A 22,290-nucleotide genomic window follows, 5' to 3' on the forward strand; every position below is an offset into this window, starting at 1 on the left:
ATAGGCCACGCATTAGGCTAATGTATACCACTGGGCTATTTGAGAATTTTTGAGAATTTTTTTGCAAACAGAAAGAAAATATACCTGATCCATGTAACCTGTTTCTGTGATAAGTTCTCCAGATTTATAACACAAATGTTCCAATTTCCATTGCCTATTAAAATAAAAAGCAGAGACAAAAGTTTCTTATAGTAATAAAGGAAATGTGTGCAAAATCAGAACTATAGAACATACAGAGAGAACTGCAATTTTGATCACTTTTCAGTATCTGTCAAAATGAGCAGAGCTTTGCCAAATGGATTCAACAAGCTTGCTTTAATGAATAGATAATACTCAACTGTAATTAACATGTGGGGTGTTTATGTAAATGAATGCTACCCAAAGTACTTGAAAAGTCTTGTTTTCTTAAGTGTTCTCCCAATAATCTTGTTTACACCATTAATCTGCTTTTCCACATACATTAAACAACTTCAGGGCAGATAATTCAGAGCTGAATTATCACAAATTCAAAATAGGTGGGGACTAAATTAGTACGGTTTATAATGTATTAACATATATTGAGGTGGGAAAATATTACTTTTTTTTTACTGGTAAATTATGTCCTTATTAACAGAGAGTGTTCAAAATGAACTTTCCTGCTCTTAACCACAAATGCTATAAAGAACATTACCAGGTAGATTGGTTTCCCACTTTACATTCTTCTATTCTTGTCCTACAGAAATTATATCAAATATACTGATCAACAATTACCTATACTATCCATCATCTATTATTATAGCATTTTGTTATCCCTAGAAGAGTGCTGTATAAGCCCAGGCCTTCCCAAGTGTATTAGGGAAATGAGTCTAATTTGAAAAAAGAGAAAATTAGGAAAAGGTGGGGACGGGAACTCCAGGAAAAGAAAAAATATAAAACTCCTTCTAGACTGCTCTGTTTTATTGGTCTACTTTTTCTTTTATTAGTCGCCCAAAAAGAACGTTCTGGACTTCGTCCTCTTCCTTGTGGAACCTTCCCATCCATCCCTCAGTGCCCTGCTGAAATGCCACCTTTTTGCTAAGCTTTCTTTGATCAGTGCTGTTGAAAGTGACCCCTTTCTCTTGAACCCCAGAGCAATGCTGGTCGGCTCTCCTTCTTGACACTGGAGCACCTGTAGGAGGGACTGCCTGTGTTTGGCTTTGTACATGCTTCTCTGTATTGTCTTTCCTCTCCCTAACTTAGGCTGTGGTGGTTTCATTCCAGAACTCCTCCTATGCTTTTACTACATCCACAGCATTGCTGAATTAGCTACAAAGCTAAAGGGTAGTATTTGGTAAAGGTGTGTGAATCCACCTTACTCTGCCTACCTGTCCCCAGGAATTCACCACAGTGGCTCAGCTCAACCCCCTATTTTTTGGTGACACATACCAACCACTAACATCTGTAATGAATAAAGTAATGAGAAGTAACTTCTTTTTCTTTTTTATTCTTTGTGAGGTGACTAAAGGCAATTCAAAATGTAACTGTTCCAAAAACAGGTTAAGCAGTGAAACATCTTCAGAACGGTGGACAGCCATCCAAATGGCTGCTTGAAGGACCATACTCATTTGGGTACAGTGCCAAGATACTCACTGAAAATACATTATAAAGTAATGTAGTTCATATGTTACTAAACTTTAGAGACAAATCAAGATTTTAAAAATCATTTCACGAGAAAACTGTTTGAACTAACACTTCCGCTGTATTTCCAGGGCAACTTTATTTGCTAAAACAAAGGGGTCTAAACCAGCAGCCTCTCCCCACCACCTTACCTGTTATACATATATACATGGACCCGGCTGGCCTGGAGCGCCGAGTCCAGGTGCTGTCGGAGTGCCTCCGTGGTCAGGACATTAGCACCGTCTTCCTTGGGGGTCTGAATCATGAGTTGAGGATTAAACATAGCCTCTTCTCCAATCTTCTGGCGAGTGTAATTTAATTCACGACTTACTCGCCCACCAACTGGTAAACACGTACAGGTTTCAATTAGAACAGCAAAATCCCCACAAATTCACATTCTGTTACCTCACTAACAGGAGCAGGGTACACAATAAATGAACTCTGGTCACAGAAATGTATGGCTGATGTCTAAGGGGTAACATTCACTTTATTATGACTGGCAATGTTAACTCTACCAATAACAAACATATAAAAAATACTCACTAAAACCTATTAACAATGGTCCTGCCTGTCACACACGCAAACCTAATGCATGCGTGCTTTGTGCACCTTCTAACTAACACACCATATGTATAAAGGGGGAGGGGGAAGGAAAACTTGAGACACTTTTCCTTGCAGACCAGACCAAATACCCCTGTTACAATTTCTTTCACTTGTATAAACAATGTGCCCCGGCAGCACATTTCAAGATAAATGGCTTCAATTTACACTCTTCTCCTAAATAATCTGGCAAAGGTAACAAGGAAATGTTTCTTCTTGTTGGAAAAAGAAACAAGGAAAGGTGGCAAATGTGTATTTAGCACAAAACTTGCCAGGAGAAGATAAATAATGTGATTTATGTCAGATGCACGAGGGGAAATCCCACTTGAGAAGAACCAAATGTATCAGCCATGGCTGTCTTGGGAGGCCCTGGAACCTGCTCTCTCAGATTCACCTGGTCAGCATCCAGAAAGCACAGGTGCCAGGTTCTGAGTCACCTGGCTGCCTGTGTTCTGGAAGCTCCCCTGGTGATTCGGAACCCCTGCCCCAGCTTCTCCAGCAGGCGGCCGAAGCTGGGCGTGAGAGAAGCCAGCACAACAAAGCACGAGTAATGTTGTTACTAAAAACTGCTTTTCTTGTCTTCTTCCTCGGGTTCTAAGCTGTATTTCAATTAGGGTTTTAGAACGCGCCAAGCTCAGGATGCTGCACTGTCTGGGACATATGGAGGGAAAGGAGTTTTACTTCTCAACAGGGCCCTGATGGGAGCTGTGAAATGAAGCTCTGGAGCGGCTGCTTTGATTCAACACGGCGCACGGTAAGGGCTTGGAGGGAAGGCCCACAGGGACAGCTAACAGAAGAGAATCCTCGAGCACCCTCACCCCTACACACTCCAGTTCCAAAAGGCACTGTAAGCTGAATGTTTACTGAAAAGCAGGCCTTCAGTTCTATCTTTTAGAAAGAACCCTCAGGGATCATCTTAGCTTTCCCACGAGGAGAAATCCTTTTTCTTCAAGTTTAGTATTCAAGGACATAAACATTTGGTTTGAGCAAGTAAATAAGTACTGGGAACAGCGGGTTGTTTAGTTCTCTTGGCATATTTTATAAACAAGGGAGCAAGCTAAAAAGCAAATAATGCCCTCATTAGGAAAACTAGTCCAGATTCGCAGACTGGCAGAGTCATCTGTGCAGGTTCACGCAGATGGCCAAGGCCACCGTGGAACTCTGTGAGGTGAGGTTGAACATACTGTGGTGTGTTGGAGAAAGAAGAGGAAGAGGGAGGGGAGGGGGAGGGGGAGGGAGGTGTAGGAGGAGAGAGAGGGAAATGATCATTGGCTATAAAAACTATTTAGATGCTGCGGAAAACTTTGGCAGATAGCCCAGGGAACTGCTGAGGCCCCAGTAATCAGTTTGAAGTTAAAGACCATAGGAAAAAATAGGAAACAACTTGCAGCAGAGCCTGCATTTACATAAGGCCATAGGCCTTCTCAGGATGCTACATAAAAGCTGCCTGCAGGCAGGGTCTGGCTCCTTCTGGCAGGAATCACTGTGTATTATGTCAACCAATTAGTGAACTGAATTACACTCAATCCACATTCTCTAGAGATAGAAAAGCTGTTTGAGGTCCCCCCCCCCAAAAAGCCAATTATTAGTCCAGAGGTCACTCCTGAAAAGCTACAGAGCTGCACACCAAGGAGCTCCAAATAGCCTTTTTGAAGAAAAGCTCAACCCCTCCTTTTTTCTGGCTATCAGACATCAATGCCCCGTGCCTATCAGTCATCTGTACCTGCCTCCTTAAGCACTGGCATAGCACGTGACTTCTCATGCTGCTTACAAAGTCGGAACACCAGGTGAATTCAGACCATGAGGTAGAAACAACCACCACCAAAGCAGGACCATAGACCTCCCCGCGGCCCACTGCCCCCAGGCCCCTGCCTGCCCAGCAGAGCGGCTGCCTACAACTATAACCAATAAGGCGATGACCCAGGAGAGAAGTGCACACAGAAATAAAAACCAAATGCAAGGTTCATGCTGCTAAGAACTAACTAAACTCTTCTAGACCAATCTCATAATGGTTCGATTAATTTACCTCAGGGGGTTTCAGAAATGATGCTATTTCCTACAAGATATAAAATGTACCTCAGGGATTCCATAATGTCACCTTTTTAGAGTTTTTAAGATGTATATTTAAATAAACGCCTATATTTTAATAAAGGGGTACATTTTCCACATCTCTAGAATTGAAAACCTTTTTGCTCTTCCACCTCTTTACACTAGTGTAAATGTGAATATTTTGCTAACATGACAACCAGTTTCAACGAAGACAAGACTATTATCATTGGTAGATCTAGCAACTAGAGTTGAAGGATCCTGAATTCTAGTTTCCACAACCAGCTATGCTGTATCCTACTTTTGAATACTGTTAAATTAGATTTACTTTTCCATATTACATGACCATATTTTACTTAACACTTCATCTTTTATAAACAAATATGAATGTTTCTGCAAAACTATTCAGTAACTTTTTAAAAAGTTTAGCTGATATCTACTTTCTCTGATAAATAGTTGTAACATGACTCATTCAGCCAGCAAGCATTTGTGCGGTTCATGCTAGGTGCTGTGTATTGGGGTGTGTGGTAGATTAGACAGCTCCAAGAGGCTCGCTGGCCAGTGAAGCAAACAGGCAGTACACAAACAAACCAATGTGGTAGTTTCATGGCATGACAAGTACTATGGAGGAAATCAAGGTGGCGGTGCCATGTGAGTTACTGGGTGGTGGGGCAGGGGAAAGGCCACTTCAAATGGAGTTGCCAGGGAAGACCTAAGAGGAAGAGATACTTATGTTGACCCTGAAGACCTGGGGAAACAGCATTCTGGCCAGAGGAACTAGCAACCACAAAGTCCTCAGGTTTGGCTTGCAACAGGGAGAGAAAGAAGGCAAGAGTGGCTGGAGCTGGGTGAGACCATAATCGTGTCATTCACTTGGTTGCACTGGTAGACTTAGCTCCTTCTCAGGTGGACCTGTGTCATAAACTGCACAGCATTCATACGCTCTTACATCAGTATTCACCCAAGTCACTCTAGAACAAGCTACCAGGAACAGAAGTCCTTCTGGACAGGGCAGTTGTACAGATTCACTGACTTTTGCGACTCTAGCAAATGCCTATCCTACATCACAGCTGAGTGACAGGCCCCGAGCTTTCCTTATCTTGCCGTCTTCCTTACCACGCAGGAGTGTGAAGCTATGGTCTCAGGAAGCCCTTTCAAGTACTGAAATTACAGGTGTGGTTTGGGGGAAATGGTTTGCTCCCTTCTCTTTACCATTATCAAGGTCAAAGTCCTTTTTTAATTGAAAAGTAATCTCATATTTATGAAATACCACGTAGTCATTTTTGACTACTGAGCGGAATGACCTGTAAGGTCCAGCATTTGTGATATAGATGTAGGTATACAGCCATGTGAACAGTGGTTATTACTGTGCAGTGGTTTATGAATAATATTTACTCACTTTACTTTTTGGGGTTTATCTCTATTTCTTAATGCTTCTGCAGTAAACACGTATAATTAAAGACCCCCATGTGACAAAAAGAGAAAAATACGAAAGCTACTTGACAGGTATCTGAATTAAAAACAAACTCAATGCAAAAATATTATGCATCTCTGTGATATTCTGAAGTCCTCTGATATTTTTTTCCTTCTTCCAAACCGAACAACTGTAACAACAAAATTAACAACCAAGCTTTGTGAACAACACTCAGGAAAACTGTTACTTAGGATCTTGGACACAAAATAAACGTTTACATGTATGTGGTGCTTTCCACTTGCAAAGCCCTTCACACTCATTATATACTTATTTTTAAACATTTTGCTTACTGCTACTCCCCAGTCAAGATGGGGCAAGGTGGAATGGACAGACAATGGGAACAGATATCAGAAGACCTGGGTTCTGAGCCCCAGTCTTGCCACCCGAGGCACTGAAATTTGGGATACAGTTGAGTCTCAGTAACCTTCTGTGTGAAGTGGAATAAAAATGATACCACTAACCTCACAGGATGGTGTGAGCACTGACAATTATATGAAATTTCCCAAACCCTTAACCAGGTGCCGAGCAGACATCCATTCATGTATTTGTTTATTGCAGGGCATGCATCATCGCCCTTATTTTACAGAGCAGGAAACAGAGCTGCAGAGTCTGGGTGACTTGCCCAAGGTTACCAGCTGATACGAGGTGGAATCAACCTTTAACTCTGAGCCCAACTGTCCTGCAAGCCTCAGGGCTTCCGTGCACCAGCTGAGATTATGAGTTCAGGAGCGCAAAATGACACATACCGGACTAAGTAAGCCCACAGATAAGAGTTTTCAGAATGCACAAAAGTATTGCACAGGACAAATAACTGGTATCTTTATTTAAAGGACAACAATGTTGCCTCTCAGATTGTTCACCACCACTGAAAAGACAGGTTTTTTTTCCATAGGGCCCCATGGGCAGTCGTAGACAGGCCCCGTTTGCCTCTGGTCCTCAGAGGTGCCTGTCTTAGAGGGGGCAGAGAGAATGAGGGCACACGGGGAACAAGCAGCCCTAAGCCTCTTTACCTACAAATTCTGCCATTTTGTTTTCCAGGAATCGGAGGCTTAAACCAATTCTTTGAAAGAGGCAGGGTAAAAAGCATCACTTCTGCTGATCCTTTCCTCTGCAAATCAAACCAAGTATAGTTTTCCAAGGTGAAGAGGGGCCGACATAGGTAGGAAACCATTCCGCTCAGGGGTCCGTACCCCCAGGCCAATGGCATTCCAATCCATGGTAGACACCAGACGGTCCCCATGATGTTCTGCTGGATTGTTCCTCAGCACGGCCTTTCACACAGAGCTTAATAAACATCTGTGGCATTCATGCAAAAAGCTTTTGGCAAAAGCTTATTGTGATTCACATAAAGATGTTCTGAAGGACCAACCAAAGTGTTTTTCACAATAAATTCCAAGTCCTTTCAGGGAGGCACTGTCCGCTGCCCACTCACCTCGGTGCACACTCAGTGTGTCGGATGAATAAATGAATGAACAGTCTCAATACAGAGCCTTGGGAACAGGCAGTCATCTGTATAAGATATTAATTCTCCCCAAAGCCTCAAAAGTCAATCAGTCAAAACAAATGACCCTTTCAGCCTGAAAAGTACCCACTCAGAGTCCAATTAGGAAAATGGGGTCTGTGTATATGCAAGTGGGGCATTTGCATTTGATTAATCCCATGAATTATCTAACAGCCTCTAGACAGATTTTCCCCCCCTTTAGTTGCTTCAGGTCCTTCTTTCAATCTTGTGATTAGTTATTGTGAGCATGAAAAAGTGCAAATCTCTAAAAGGGTGTAACTGTAAAATTATTAGCACCAGCTCATTTTCTAAACTGAAAAAAATGAAGATTCAGTAATTTGGGCAATTGGCTGAGAACTCCTGGGCTGTGAGTTTTAGTCACTCTTCCACCCATCTCTTTTATTCATGACTAGCCAACTGCTGCTTAAGCTTCTGGGCTGTTTTTCTCCTGGTGGGATTGTGCCCTTGGGCGTTGCCATGGGAAAATGCTAGAATCATATAGCCCAAAGAGAATCTGTCTTCATGAAGTGAACCCAGCGCGATGAAGACAGCAAAAACAAGAGCAGGACAGACACACTGCGACGCCTCCCCAGGGACTGTGAGGGGGGAGGAGGGCCAAGCGCAGTGGCAGTAGCGGCTCTGAGCATGTGCCTGCTACTAGCCCCCGCACCAGCTGTTTGCGGTACCATCTGTTCCCACCCGGGCTGCTTCCTCTGAACGGCGTTCCCTGAAGCCGCCAGCTCGCCCTGTCGGACACGATCAGGTCAGCCCAGCACCCTGCCCACACTGGACCTGCTGCCTGCCACAGCTCCCCCGACCCGGTATTTCTCACAGGGCCACCAGCTCCCAACATGACACTGCATCTGTCAGGAGGCCCATTCTTCACTGGTCACTTGCTGCTGTGGCAAATCAGGGCTGGGGTCAACCCCACCTATGACAGGCTGAGTGAAGTCAAGCCTGCAGAAGGATGTTGCTGGCTTCCAGCAGAATGTGGCAGCGTAGAGCTCGGCTCTATCCCTAACTGCATACTTGCCCGGCTGTGAACTGTCCCAGGTCCTACCGTGATTGCACCCAATTGCTCAAGTGCTACAGGCAGGCAGCTGCAAACCCCAGACCTGTCCTTCAGCAGGAGCTGAGCAAGCCCAGGAGGATCCGACAGAGCAGCATGCTTGCTCGGAGGCAATGCTGGACCAGGAAGTAGAACCCAGGGACCAAAGACAGCATCAAGTTCTAAGTTCTTAGTGAAGGCCTCCTCATGTCTTCATAAGGACACAAAGCAACTGAACGACAACAACAAAACCAAACGCTTGCAAGGGCTGTGGGCTCTCTATCTAGTAGTCAGGCTGTCGGATGACATCAACCCCGGTTCCCTTCTCCCAGCTTCTGTGGGGCGGATATCACCTCTCTGCTCTGAACAGTCTTCTTGCCATGATCCAGCCTGGGCCTCTTTTCACTGGCCTCCTGCTTGAGTGGCCTGGGGAGCGGGGAGACAACGTGAGTCCCACCTTCGCATACAGGCTCCCTGGCCCCTGCGGAACTCCATGCTGGCCCGATTTATCTCCTGCACCAACCCTTCCCTCTGCATCTGTGTGGGGAGACGCATGTCACTGGTCACTTGGGGCCACTTTCATGATTGTGTGGCCATCAGGATTAGCTGGATTAGGGGCTGATGCATAAGGACCCCCTGGTGCTGTGAGGAAGTTTCGTCACTAGGTCAGCATGGTGTGAACTATGTTCTGTCACCACCACCACTCCTACAGTCACCAACCGAAGAAAAGTGGGGGTGGGGGGAGGGTGGCAGAAAAAATGCTTCCAGAGCAAAAATGCATGAACTCTTCATAGCAATAAATTCCCCCATCATGCATTTCGAAGGACATGAACGATTGAAGACTGTCTCCCTTTTAAACAAGAAACCTACAGGATTCTTTTCTTACCCATAAAGAATTTCATGGGTCTGAGAGTGGCGGTAGGTGGGATGGTAAGCATAGCTGCCATAAGACACAAGGGAACTTCTATTCTAGCCCTTTGCTAAAGCCAGTCAAGCAGTTTGGGAAGAGAGTCAAACTGTTGGAACCTTATTATGTTCAAGGCGAACTAACACCTCCACAATGGTCAGTTCTCATTCTTCTAAAGATGCTTGCACTAGCTCACCTAAGGGGGATTCCCCTGTTTAATTAGAAGGAAAACAATATGGACAGGAACAGTGGAGGGGATGGGAGGGGGGCAGGGGGAACAAGAGGATGGGGAGAAAACCAGAGGCACAACTCTTAACTCCTTTTAAAAATTCACTAACTGAAAGTTTTCCTCCCAGGAAATCATTTGGCCCATTCACCTACCCCAACCTCCCATCCTGGCCGCCACTCATGTGGACCCTGCATGAAGTAAACACAATTTGTAGAGAAAGTAATGGGATTTCTGCAAGTGTGTGTGAGTGTGAGTGTGAGTGTGTGTGTGTGTGTGTGTGTGTGTGTTTTATAGAATAGTCCCTCTTGCACAGAATCGGGCTGTCCCATCAAAGCCGTATCTGTTATATTTCTGTCTTTCTCTTCTGTTTGGCGTATTCACCAACAAGAGAAAAGGAGGTAAGCTTTGGCGGCCCTGACCTGCAGCTGGAACACAATACTTTCGCACAGCCCTGCCGACCCCTGACATAAATTTTACACCGCAGCTGGCATTTACACACTCAGCATTACCATATGTATAGCTGCTCGGTGCTAATTATGCTAATCACCTGTCTAACTCGCTGCTGCGAAAAATGGTTGTATTTAGCAGTCCAGTGCCTACCAATGCAGCTTACTGTGTGGCTGAAATGTACATTCAGACGGCCCTGAATGGCAAGATTTTTCCACGTTGCTGGCTACATTCAGGCCTCAGAAAAATTTATTCAAGTCAACTGGTTTCGGTCCGCAACAAAAAAGTTACGAGAAAAAAGTGAGTGTGTTCTTGCCCTAACATTCTGGATCTGCTTGCAAGCAAAATGATAAATCAATTGGTGTGGGAAACAAAAAGGGAGAGAGATTTCTTTTGGGAGCCATGTGAAACTGTAGCCTATTTAAAAAAAAAAAAAGAAAAAAAAAAGGGTCATCCTATTCCCCAAATCTCTAGAAAGAGCAGTTAATAGATATTTAGCCCTAATCCCAATTCTCTCAAATTGCAAGCTTTGTTTGCAATTAAGCAAGGTATTAAACATGTGCAGTTTTTTTCTGGATCATGTGTGACAAAAATGATGGTATCGTTTTTTAACTTATTACAACACTGTATGAACCTCATGGGGAAAAAATCAGGTAAGAGGAAAGGAATGATGTCTTAGGTAGTCTCGGAAAATTATTTCATTACTTTATCTTTTAGAAAGCTTCTACTTAAAAAGACACTGTGTGATATTTACATCTATTTTGTGAAGTTTTCTGGCTTCTCCACTAAAGGAGCAAAAGAAATCAAGGGAATAGGGGTGGGAAAGATGGGAGAATTCAAAATAAGAAAAAAAGTGGTTGGGGAGGGATGGAGGGAGGGAGGGAGGGAGGGAGGGAGAGAGAGTAAAAAAGTCTACATTTTCCTTAACCTCAAAATTCCTGTTTTTATCATCAATGTTTCTTAAAGCAATTTTCTCAGATCATTCTATAGAATGGATTTCTAAAATCAAGATAATATTATTACAGGTTGTTTTAACAATTCCCCAAGTCCAAACTGAAACCCCATTTCCTCCTAACTCACAAAATACTTCCCTATTAATTTTTAAAAACCCTGAATCTAGTCATCGTAAGGACTGCTTAGTATTTGATTACTTGGGTGTACAGATATGTCTAGGCATTCCAATTTCCACAGCACATGAGACACATTCTACTGGAGGGATGGCCCAAAGTGCTTAGTTACTTTCTCACCTCTAAATGATCATCATTAGATTCTTTATTTAAATTTAGAAACTGGAAGCAAACTGGAAGGCCATTCATTTTGCAGGGTAACTTGGGTTACCCTCCCCCCAATGCTACAAAACACCAGAGCAGCTCTGTGATAAATCTCAGGTTTACACACAGAAGGTGGACCGACCCAGCAGGAAGGGGCTGTGAAAGAAGCTGGCCTCTCCTTGTCTTGCTTCACTCAGCTTTCAATTTAACTCACAGCTGATAAAAAGGGTGATGCTCATAGTAACTTGAAGATGCCGCTCTGAAGACAACAGCTTTCTTCCTAGCAGCTCACCCCACCATTCTGTTCTACATTTGATAAACTTATCTGACCCAATGAAGCAACATTATCCAAGCCACATCTTGCTCTTTTTGGCATCCCAATTCAAGTTGCTTTTCCTTGCCCGTACAAAGTATTAATTCAACTGGGTTTTTGTAGTTTCAAATCTTGACTATGCAGCCAAAAATACAAATGACACAATCACTACTGTGCTCAATGCAGAGGGCTTACCCCTCTCATTCCCTCTCAATCTCCTGCTCTTCTTAAACAGAAGATGGACCACCCTGCCTCATGGCACAGAGCAGTGTTTACATTGCAGTACTTGACTGTGTAATACATCTGGCATTTTTGGGCAGGATTCCTGAGCTAGGGGCCAGAAGCCCTTAAGCAATGATTTAAGGGGAAAAAATCGTGCATATGTACTTAACAAAGCCCACTTCCAGTTCCTTTTGCTTACTTTCATACATGTTTCATCAATAACTGAAGACGATCCTGGTTGATGAATTGGGGACGTCTACTGTTTTTCATTTATTTTAACTCTAATAAATAAAGCTTGTGCCGCGGTACGGAGGCTTGCTTCTCACTAGCCTTGCCTTCATAGGCAGTTTTGGGACCCACAGGCAGTGTGGATTATTTGGGCCAACTCACACCTGGGTTTCTGGATTGGTAATAAGGCCCTGCCGCCACATTAGAAACCTCTCCAACAACACACTTGTCACTCATTAGCAGGTACCTGACTGCCCACCAACAATACAGTTTCCTTAACACATGACAGCTGTTTTTCCAACTATGCTCTAAACCCCCAATACAACAAAATGGTCACAGTCCTGAAGGAACTGAGGACAGGATGCATATTTCTGTACATACGACTCCCCAAATCTCCACGATGGTCAAGCAGTTTCTCAATGGCAGCATTCTAATGATTTGAAAGGCTTATTTCTTCTGTCAAACTTAAAGATACATGTAGAAAAACTGAGATATTGCAGTGTAAAGGAAACAATCCTAAATCCAGTTTAAGAGGGAAAAAAAAAATCTAAGAAGTATTACCATAAAGCACCTAAATTCAGAGTTTGGAAGCAAAGAGTAAAAAAAGTGTTTATATTTTGGTGGCCCTGATGATGTCTCTGTAGTCAAGGGAGGTTTCCACTGAGAAAATCCCAAGGAGCGTCCTTCCTCCTGGACTGCCAGAAACGCCTTCATGAGCAAAGCTGTCTGCTTTCTGGGACGTCAACTGACATTTCTCATGTGGATGGACCATCTAATACTGTGGCATCTGCCAAAATTTGGATGTGGAAACCTGTCCTCTTCCATCTCGATCTAAGCTCCATGTTCCCTTTGGTTTTGATGTGGGTTTCACCCAGGGAAAGCCTGAAGGTGGAACACCTGGGCTGGAATGTCATGGTGCACGTTTCACTTACTATCTCAGAAATGCTATGGGGCCCAATTCTTCCACATTTCATATGGTACATTAAGCACAGGGGACCGAGACTTGTTTCACAGTCCACATGTCAAGGGATTCTAAAGTTACGTCAAAAGCTCATTAAAATGCCATGACTCTTCAATAGGGGAAGCACATCTGCTGATAAGACCCCATCAAAGAGTATGGTCTTGAAACAAACCCTCACCAACCTACGAACCCCAAGGATGCAAATGGCAGCTGTGCATCTAGAATCTCCTACAGCTGATTTGAAATAATACATTTACTAATTTCTCCCTGTCAGTTTGTGATTAACCAGATTTACTACCATTTCAGATTTCACACTAGTAAATCCAGAGATCCACTGCGAGGAAATGATTTGGGCAGTTTATGAATAGGTGGGTAGAAGGAAGGGTGGGAGGCAGAGGGAGAGAAGAGAGGAGGGGAGATGAGCAAAGGGATATAGGTGAGGGAGGAGGGAAGGAGAATGGAGAAAAGGTTCTGGGAACAGGTGAGCAGCAAAGGAGATAACAGTATTATACTAATAGAAAAACAGTGCTAAGTTAAAATACTGTATTTCTGCAAAGTGGCTTCTATTAAATCTGGTCTCCTTTCAAATAATTTAAAATATTTCCATACTTGTTTTTAAAGCCAAAAAAAATTTTTTTTTAAATAAAACATCCCCCTCCTCTCAACCAGTTGAATAGACTGCTCCTCAGGGGCTAAATCTGGGCAGATTGCTGGCATGGACAAAGTGTGTGTGAGGGGGGGAGCCATATAAATGGCCCCTTCCACTGCATCATAATTGTGACCCCCCCCCCAGTAAGAGGAGGAGGGCAGACAAGTTACAGCTCAGCCCGAGTGGACAGAGCTCCAGGGGTCACAGGGAGGTCAACTTTGAAGGAGAAATCCCAATGAAATATAAACATGGCATTGTGGAAACCAGACAAATCTCCCATAGCTTGTCCAGCCTGCGTTAATCTCGCCATCAGCTGTGGCGCATAATGCAAACAAACCGATCCAGCGGTTCATACATCTGGAAACTGTCATCTTCTGGAGCCTCCAAGCAGCGTTCCGTGTATCTGAAACACCCCCTCACCCAACCCGACTTCTAAACTTGTCGGCAGGCAGCAAAGAGATATGATGATTCACAGGGTCACCTACCCTGGGAAGAAGGCATCTGAGGCTACTTGTTATTTTTAAAGCAATTATTGTTGGGCATTAATTTTTTTATCATTTTTCTCCAGATATGAAAGATATGCCACAATTGCTTCCACCTGTAAGTGCCCACTATCAGAATCTAATCAATACCTATCTAAAAAGCATATTCTTGACTTTAAAAAGTGCCAAGGCAACCAAGGAGCAGCAAGGAACTTCTGTATTTCATTCTTTTTGTCCCTTGTGACATGCCCAAAACCCCAAACTGACAGCCCCAGAAAGCAGAAACTGGGTGATAACCTTGGAAAGGGCAGTAAGAGCAGAGCCCACGCACCGCCTGTCTGAGTGACATGCCTCAGTCCCTCGCTGTCTCTTTGGTTCTGCTGCATAAGAGCAAGCACCTGGGGAAAAGCGGTGTGTGACAGGAACATCTGGAGAACTAGACCACCAAAGAGCCAACGTCCTACGTGGGCTTCGGAAAGGAGCCGTTACTGCAGTATGAACAAAGTCCAGTGGTGTCTTTTATCGCTTTTTACAAAGTCACGTTCATGCTAAAAACCTTCAGCCTACTGTGTTTGAAATGCACCAAAGTCTATCTGCAAAATTAAGTTACCTGAAGGAAAAGGAATAAAAAGTATTCGAATATAACACTTCTCCTTTCTTCTATGCCTACCCCCACCCACTCTCTCTCAACTTCGTGATGTTTTTATTTGCTATGTAATGTAATTCTACGAATCATCAAAAATTTAAATTATTTGCATGAAAAAAGTTAGTTACCTGGGTCAGTAAATACCGGGATGGGGAGGGAGGGTTATCTTGAAAATAAAACTTTTGCATTTATAGCAATGCTTTAGCAGCCACAACTCTGTCATAATAAAAGCCTTCCATCTGCACAGCATGGGGCTTCCAATTGAAATCTATTATCTAAACCAGTGGTTCTCAACTGGGGCAATTTTGCACTGCCCCCCCCCCATACATTTGACAACGACTAGAACATGCTGTCACAACTGGGAGAGTGCTACTGGCATCTAGTGGGTAGAATCCAGGGATGCTACTAAACATCCTACAATGCACAGGACAGCTCCCACAACAGAGAATTACCCAGCCCAAAATGTCAATAGTGAGAAACCTTGCTCTAAACTGAAAAGGATGGTAAAGCTCAATTATCTCCTCTAACTGCCTGACTTGGAGCCAAGAACACCGAAGGGTTATGTTAGCAACTACAAACTCTAGCTACAAACTCGAGAGCACTTAGAAACATCAAGCAAGCATTTTTTAACAAAACTTACCATTTCCCTTAAAAAAACAATCAGTCACAATTTGTGTCCTCTTGATACTGGCCTCCAGAGATGTTAATAACCAAACACAAGGCAATATGGATTTATTTCAAGGCTGTTAGTTTTTGCAGTAAAGGAGGCTGGGGGCTGGGCAAGCTTTGAGAATAAAACCAAAAAGCTCAAAAAGAGAAATGAACATTCTGTCACTGGAGAATCATGACAATAAACTTGTGTCTGAGAGAGGGCTGGAGTGGGGGGTAGATATTCAGTGAGGCAGAAGCATAAAAGTGCTAAGCAAAAATGAAAAGCCAACAGAGAAATGGGCAAGGTTAAAAAGAAGGCATTTCCCTTCTATGCCCAAAAGGATGAGAAGCACTCTGGTACCAGGGAGGGCGCTGGAGGCCAAATACACCAGTGTAAATCTTGAGGCAGGCAAAGAATGGCTAAAAGGAAGAGCTGGCAGCCCCCTCAGCCAAACACCCTGCACACATCAGAGACCTTCCTGCTATGCATCTGGACCTTCCAAGCCTCAAGGCTTTCCACATCAAACCTGATGCCCCAACCAAAGGCAAGCACTGGGAGTTCTCCCAGAGGCCACACCCCTGTCCTCTGTGCCTTTGCCCAGGCTGTTCCTTTGGCCTGGAATGCCCCACCACCCTCACCTCTCCAGCCCTGGTCCTGACTCAGTCACCGTCCCTCAGGGCTGTCCTGGAAGGTGCCCCTGCCATCCTGCCACTAGTCTGTGTGTCCGGTGGGTGGAAGTCCTCTGAATGTATCTGGGTCTAGATGTACACAGTTGCCTTTGTGTTTGTGTATATGTATGTCAATTTTTTACCCACAGGAGAAATAACATTTTCCAAACTGTCCCTCAGCATTCTCTCCCCTTAAAATCTCTTATGCTTTCCTTTCTTCTGTTGCTTTTTAACTAAGGAAATATCCAACCTCTATGCATTTGGTTTATTTAGTGTAGCAACCACACGTGTTTATGTCCAGAACATCTGCAGTCTCTATTAAGAAAAGACCATCTAACAGACTTCTTTGCTGATAGCGATGAAGAATTTATCTGACGTTAAAGTACACAATGAACCTAAATTCCACATTGCTTCTCATTCTACTCTACTAAAGTCTAGGATAGCAGAGCATTCTTACTCTGAAAAGTAAATGCTTCCACTACTTGCTGTTAACAAGAACACTAAGCTCACTATGTCAGGAACAAGACTTCCTCATTGTTACCTCTACTCTGAATTTAAATTAAAATTATAAAATGGTATGGTGGCCTCCCTGGTTGGGTTCACTTGCATTTATGAAACTGTCGCTGCTTCTACAGGGGAAGAACCTAGCATGCAATTAATGAATGAATGAATGAGAAATCAAGGTCGGGGCAACAGGAGACCAGGTTTACTTAAGCCACTAATAGGCAAAGTGGACATGGAGACATAGAGGATCCATAGTTTCTCATTTGTAAAATGGGACAATAATTCACTTACAAGTTAAAAATGCTACATAGGTTATCACGTTATAAAAATAAAAATAATAATAGATAGCTACTTTACTGAGTGGTAAGGCATGTCATAATATATAATAAATGGTAAGGGTAGCTGCTCAACAAGTGATAGTATTGAGTAAATAATATTTGGCCAAAGAACCAGTGTGCCACACTGAAACTGGCAAAACAGAACGGGAAGGAAAATAGCTCAGAGGCCCAAAGTAGGCAAAATGAGTCTTATCTCAGGTGTGTCACTCCCCAACGCTCAGTCACTAAGCTAGAGCCCAAGTGAGAAAGCTAATAAGCAGGTTTCTCCTCCCGGGACTTGACGTGAGTTGTGTAATGCAAAAACATAGTTAATTCTAGAAATATTTATAAAATGTTACATAAATAAGTTACATTAGCTCTCTTTTTTTTTACATTCGTTCTCTTTAAACTTATTAACAATCTACTGAAAAGTCTTGCTCAAAACAGCAAGATACAGTCTTTTGTCATCATCATGACACCCAACAAATCTGTTGGCACAAGTAGCAGAAAGTGAACATTTGGAGAGAGCTGGGAGCCCCCTTTGCTCATCACCTGCTCTGTCTTAGAACCTGTGGTAGCTCCCCACAGTCTAGTCAATCACATCGTTTCCAAACTGCAGTCCTGCGGTCCAGGGCCCAACCTGCTGCCCAGGGCCCAATGGAGCCACTGCACCCTATCCCTGCCACACTGGGGATCTCCCACTGCCGGCTGTCCACTCAAGCTTGGGCCTTTGCTTGACCCCCTTCCTGAGCTCTTGTCTACAACTCCCTCCCTCCTCCACTCTGTAGGTCGCTCCAATTTGCCTCACCACTTCCATGGAAGCTGCTTCCTTTTTCCATTTAACTTTCATGGCTTACTGCAATTGTGAGCTCAAATTTAGTGCAAGTCTGACATTCAACTCTAGTAGTGTGAAGTGCATGAATTTGTGCGCTTGGAGTGCCTCACATCTTTAGTGTCACTTACAGTGCCTGGACAGTGCTAGGGCCATTATAGATGCTCAGTAAACTTGCAGCTAGGACATCACAGGTGCTTATTAAAACCCTTCGTTATCTATCAATGACAATGAGGTGCTGAGTTGAGGTAAATTACCCCATGGATTCAATCCAAAGAACACTTGTATTAATTACCAAGCTTCTTAAGGCAAGAATGTTTTCTGGTCTTAATTATTTGAACTATTATTTTGTCACTACTCAACGGAAGACACCACCATATTCTTGCAAAACACTGAAAGCTGAATCTTCACAAACAAGGCAAGATTAACAAAATATTCTCCAAGGTTAGTTCTCCAGCAGCATTGAGAGGGATCAATTATGCAATTATGCATGCAACTCTTAGGCTTCCAAATTCTGTCTTAGATAGCTTTCACTAGGAATGCCTCAGATATTCTGGTGTGAAATATCTACATAATTACGGCAATCCTTCCCTCCCAGCTCACCGTAAGAGATCCCTAAGCAGTGTTTAGGGGTTAAAATGTTTCCAAACAGCAACTCTGTTACTTTCCAAAAACAATAAAAAAACAACGAACAGAAAATAAAAACAACCGCTTCTAAAACAAAACCCCTGAATCAAGAGAGTCACCAGACAAAAAAAAATGTAAAATGTTTCCGTCTGGGGTGTCAGGGGTGGGAGGTGTGATCTATTTTAAATTTACAACCACTTAAAAAAAGGGTTCAAGAACCCCCAAATTGAGGAATGTGGATAAAAGACTGGCATAACCCCTAGGAGAGCTCCTGCGGCCCCTCCCTCCAAACCCGCTTTCTTAAAACACATTTATTCTTTCAGCCTCTAAAACGCAGCCTTCCCCCAGCATAATTCCATTTTAAAAGCCCCCACCCGCGAGGAAACATTAATCTACTTTGCAAACAAGCGTTCTAGTCTGTGCTTTACTGCTTTTTTTCCAACTCCTTTCCCCCCACCCCCCCCTTTTTTTGTACCTTGAGACAAATGTTTTTTTCCCCAAGAGTTGAAAGCTGTCCAAAAACAGGACCACACACGCCGCCGCCTCCGCAGGCCCGCGCTGTGCCCGCCCCCCGCCCTCCGCACGGCGGTCGCGGCCGCCGGGGGCGCGCACACTCCCTCCAGCCGGAGGGGTGGCCTCTCTCTGCCCCCCCCCCCGCCCTCCTTTCTCTTTGGACGCGGTGGGTGGGGGTGGGGGAGGGAAGGAAACCGAGGAGTACAGCCCGGAGTCGAGAGGCCTTCCTCTGGCCGCGTCTCGGCGCGCGGCGGAAGCGAGCGGCGGTGGCGGCGGGACCTGGGGGCCCCCCGGCCTTGCGGAGTGGTCTGTCCCGCGGAGGGGCCCCCGCGCCCCCGCCGGCCCGCCCTCGCCACTCTCTCCCACAACACCTCGCAAAGCGCAGCGCCCCGAGTAGATTACAGCGCGGCCTTTGTCGGGCGGGCCTGGCTCCCGGCCAGGCGCCCAAACAATAAACAATTCCCCCTGTTGCGGGCAGGGGGTTTTCGCTCTTCACAGAAAGGATCTAGGTGTATGCTGGCAAATATCTTCATCAATTGGAAGGAAGGGCAGGGGGCCCGGGGTGTGGGACGAGAGGGCGCTGCGGCGGACGCTGGATCTCTTACCTTCCACCCACAGCTCCTCCACGTTGGTCTCGAGATTAGCTGCCTTTAATCCCACAGCGAAGGCCCCAAATATGAGGAGGCCTACAACCAAGAACTTGCCGCAGTTTTTTTGAATGTAACAACCCAGTTTAAATAGGAGTCTCTGAAACTTCGCTCTCAGCCACAGCGGCGCTTTCCGGCCAGTAGCTTTCCCCTGAGGATGAAGCAGAAAGGAGGAGTGAGCGCCGGGGAGTCGCGGCCCGCGCGCCCACGCCAGCTTCCGCGCACCCGCCCGGCATCCCGCGACAGCCGTGAGGGGTGCCCTTTGGGCTGGACCCCAGGTCGGCCCAAGGAAACACGAGCGGCGTGGGGGGGCCTGGTCTTAAATCAAAGTCAGGCTGCAGCGTGGCAGCTGCACCTTGGTCACAGCAGGGGCGCCCCCACGCGCGGCCTTCGTAGCATCCCCGAGTGTGACTTGGAGGTCTGGGAGGAGGGGCTGCAAGAACAAGGGGAAGCCGAGGCAAAGAGGAGAGACACCATTCAACACAGGCAATATTCACACCAACCTGGGAAGGGAGGGTCTGCGTAAACCCCGCGATGGAGCCCAATGTTTAAGAACCAGCAAACCACGGCGCCCTTCCCTGCATGTCCTGCCCCAGCCTTCACCCTTCTCGGGGTGCTCCGGCGAGGACAGAGGCTGGGGGACGAGAGCACTTTGGGAACAATGTTTGGCGGGCTCCCGCATCCTGATCCCCCGCCCGACGTGGTAGTAAATTGGGATACACGTGGTGAGCGTGGGCGCCGGAGCTCACTCGCGACGTATTTCCATAGCGTTGGGAGACGCCGTGTGAGCTGAATTAGGAAGTGGGGCAGCCATCTGCAACTTACGACAATATTTGTGATCGGAAGAGGGCAGCCACATGGATCTTTCCCTCCTCTCCCTTCCCTTCTGGTTAAACGTGAAAAGCAGCAGAATGCACAGGGGAAGAGCCTGGGCCGACGCAGGCGGGGGTCCTGGCTGGGCGCTGGCTGCTCCCGGCGGTGGCGTTTCCCCGGCGCTGGCCGCGGCCCCGGCCGGCCCCTGTCTGGGTGCTCGCCTTCCCCGGATTCCACACATTTCAGCGAACCTCGTAAACACAATGAACCCGGCCGCTCGGCAGACCCGCACCGCGGATTTAAGGTGGCAATTTGTTTACAACTTTCCCTTTCCCCACAGGCTCTGAGAAGAAGTGGCTCAAAAACTGGAAAAGAAGAGGGGAGATACCCTCTTGCGAGGATAATTTTTAAGGGAGCAGAGATTTCATGCTCAACAAAAGCAAAACCGGCTGCCAAAAAAGGAAACCACCTTTATTTCGGCTCCCTCCCCCCCCCGCCTCGCTCCACTCCGCCTCCCCCTCCAAGAGGTTAAGAAATGTGGCAGTATTACAGGGGTTTAGGCTGCAAATAGGGGCAGGGGCGCGGGAGTAGGGGGCTCAGGAGCAGGGGGCACAGGGCAGTGCCGCGCTGCGGCGGCCCTGGAGGTGGTCCACTGTGGACCTCTTTCCAGTGCTCCGGAAAAGGCACGCCGGGGAGGGCGCGTGCACACACACACACACACACACGCACACACACACACACACCCTCCACCCCCCACCCCCTGCGGACTTCAGACAGCCCTTTCCTCCCAGGACCGGAGGGAGGGTTTGAATTTTTCAATCCCCACTTGTCTGGTTTTTTTTCCTGGAAAGGGGTGTGTGTATGTGTGTGTGTGTGTGTTTGTGTGTGTGTGGCGGGGACGATCCCAAAGAGGAAGAGGAGGGAAGAGAGAGTGGGAGGAGAGGAGAGAGTCTGAAATGCACCTTGGAAATCTGCTCCAGAGCGAAGGCGGCGTCGCAGTAGCTGGGCCGGTGCAGATAGTCCCAGTCCGGCGCGGCGTTGCGGCGCAGCCCCCCGGTCCTTCTGCGCCTCCCGCCACCGGCCGGCCGGCCCGGGGTCCCGCTGCAGCTGCCGCCGCCGCCGCGGTCCTGGGGCTCGGCAGCGTTACCAGCCGAGGCCATGTTGCCGCCGCCGCCGCCGCCGCCGCCGCCGCCGCGGGAACCGAGGCTTCCCGGGCGGCCCGGCGCGCTCCTGCCGCCGCTGCGGGCTCCTGGCTCGCCTGGGCGCTCGGCTTGCGAGGACGCTGCTGGCCGCCGGCTGTTCGGGCTGGGGCTCCGGTTGACAGACCTGCTGCTGCTGCTGCTGCTGCTGCCGCCGCCGCTGCTGCTGCTCACACTGCGGGCGCTGCTGCCGCTGCGGCCGCGGCCGCTGCCGGGGAGTCAGACCCTGCGCCTTCCATTGCCACATTGCGCGGGGGTCCCGAGGTCTCTGCGGCTGCCGCTGCCCACATCCAGTTCTCCGGAGAGCGAGAGCCGGCGCGTGGAGCCAGCCTGTCCTTCGGGCGCTCGCGCGGCGCTCCTCGCTGTCCCCAACTCCCCCTACCCGTCCCCCGCCCCGCGCCGCGACCCCTTCACTGCAGAAAGCGCCAGCAAATCCCCGCCGCTCCCGCCGGCCTCGCTGACTCTCTCGGCGTCTCACGGGTCGCCCGAGCGGCCGCGGAAGGTAAGCGCAGAGCCGCCGCCGCGGGGTCCGTGGGCGCCCGGTGGGTCTCAGCGCTGCCGGGCCGGGGCAGCCGCCGCCGCCGCCGCTGCTCCTGCGGCAGCTGCTGCTGGCGGTGGCGGCTCCTGAAGCTGCTGCTCGGACTGCTTGGGCTCTGGCTGCTGGGTTCTCGGTAGCTGCTTGGTCCCGGACTCTGCTTTCTTGTGCTCCTCGCTGTCCCGCTGGACCATTCTGCCCCAGTGCAGCGCGCCTCTCTCGCTCCCGGGACCTGGGGACTCCGCTCTGTGTGTGTGCAGCGGGCAGCGGCCGCAGCAGCTCCTTGATTCAATAGATGAGATGGAAGAAGAAAAAAAAGAACTC

General features: G+C 47.0%; 1 protein-coding gene across 3 annotated transcripts in view; it reads right to left on the bottom strand.

Annotated features, from left to right (window-relative positions):
- The window catches only part of PTCH1 (patched 1), a gene marked incomplete at both ends in the record, with an annotated part of 63,350 nt that overhangs the window by 33,448 nt on the left and 7,612 nt on the right, over positions 1–22,290 (bottom strand). The window contains 4 exons of one of the 3 annotated variants that reach the window (XM_082656072.1): positions 85–154; positions 1,788–1,977; positions 19,378–19,570; positions 21,195–21,407. In XM_082656072.1, the coding sequence (XP_082512198.1) occupies positions 85–154; positions 1,788–1,977; positions 19,378–19,570; positions 21,195–21,392 (651 nt within the window). Of the gene's footprint in view, positions 1–84; positions 155–1,787; positions 1,978–19,377; positions 19,571–21,194; positions 21,408–22,290 lie in introns of those variants that run through there. The other 2 variants (XM_082656071.1, XM_082656070.1) reach the window with 2 other exon arrangements.

The sequence above is a fragment of the Grampus griseus genome (assembly GCF_964374135.1).
Source record: "Grampus griseus genome assembly, chromosome: 6".
Classification (NCBI taxonomy): Eukaryota; Metazoa; Chordata; class Mammalia; order Artiodactyla; family Delphinidae; genus Grampus; species Grampus griseus.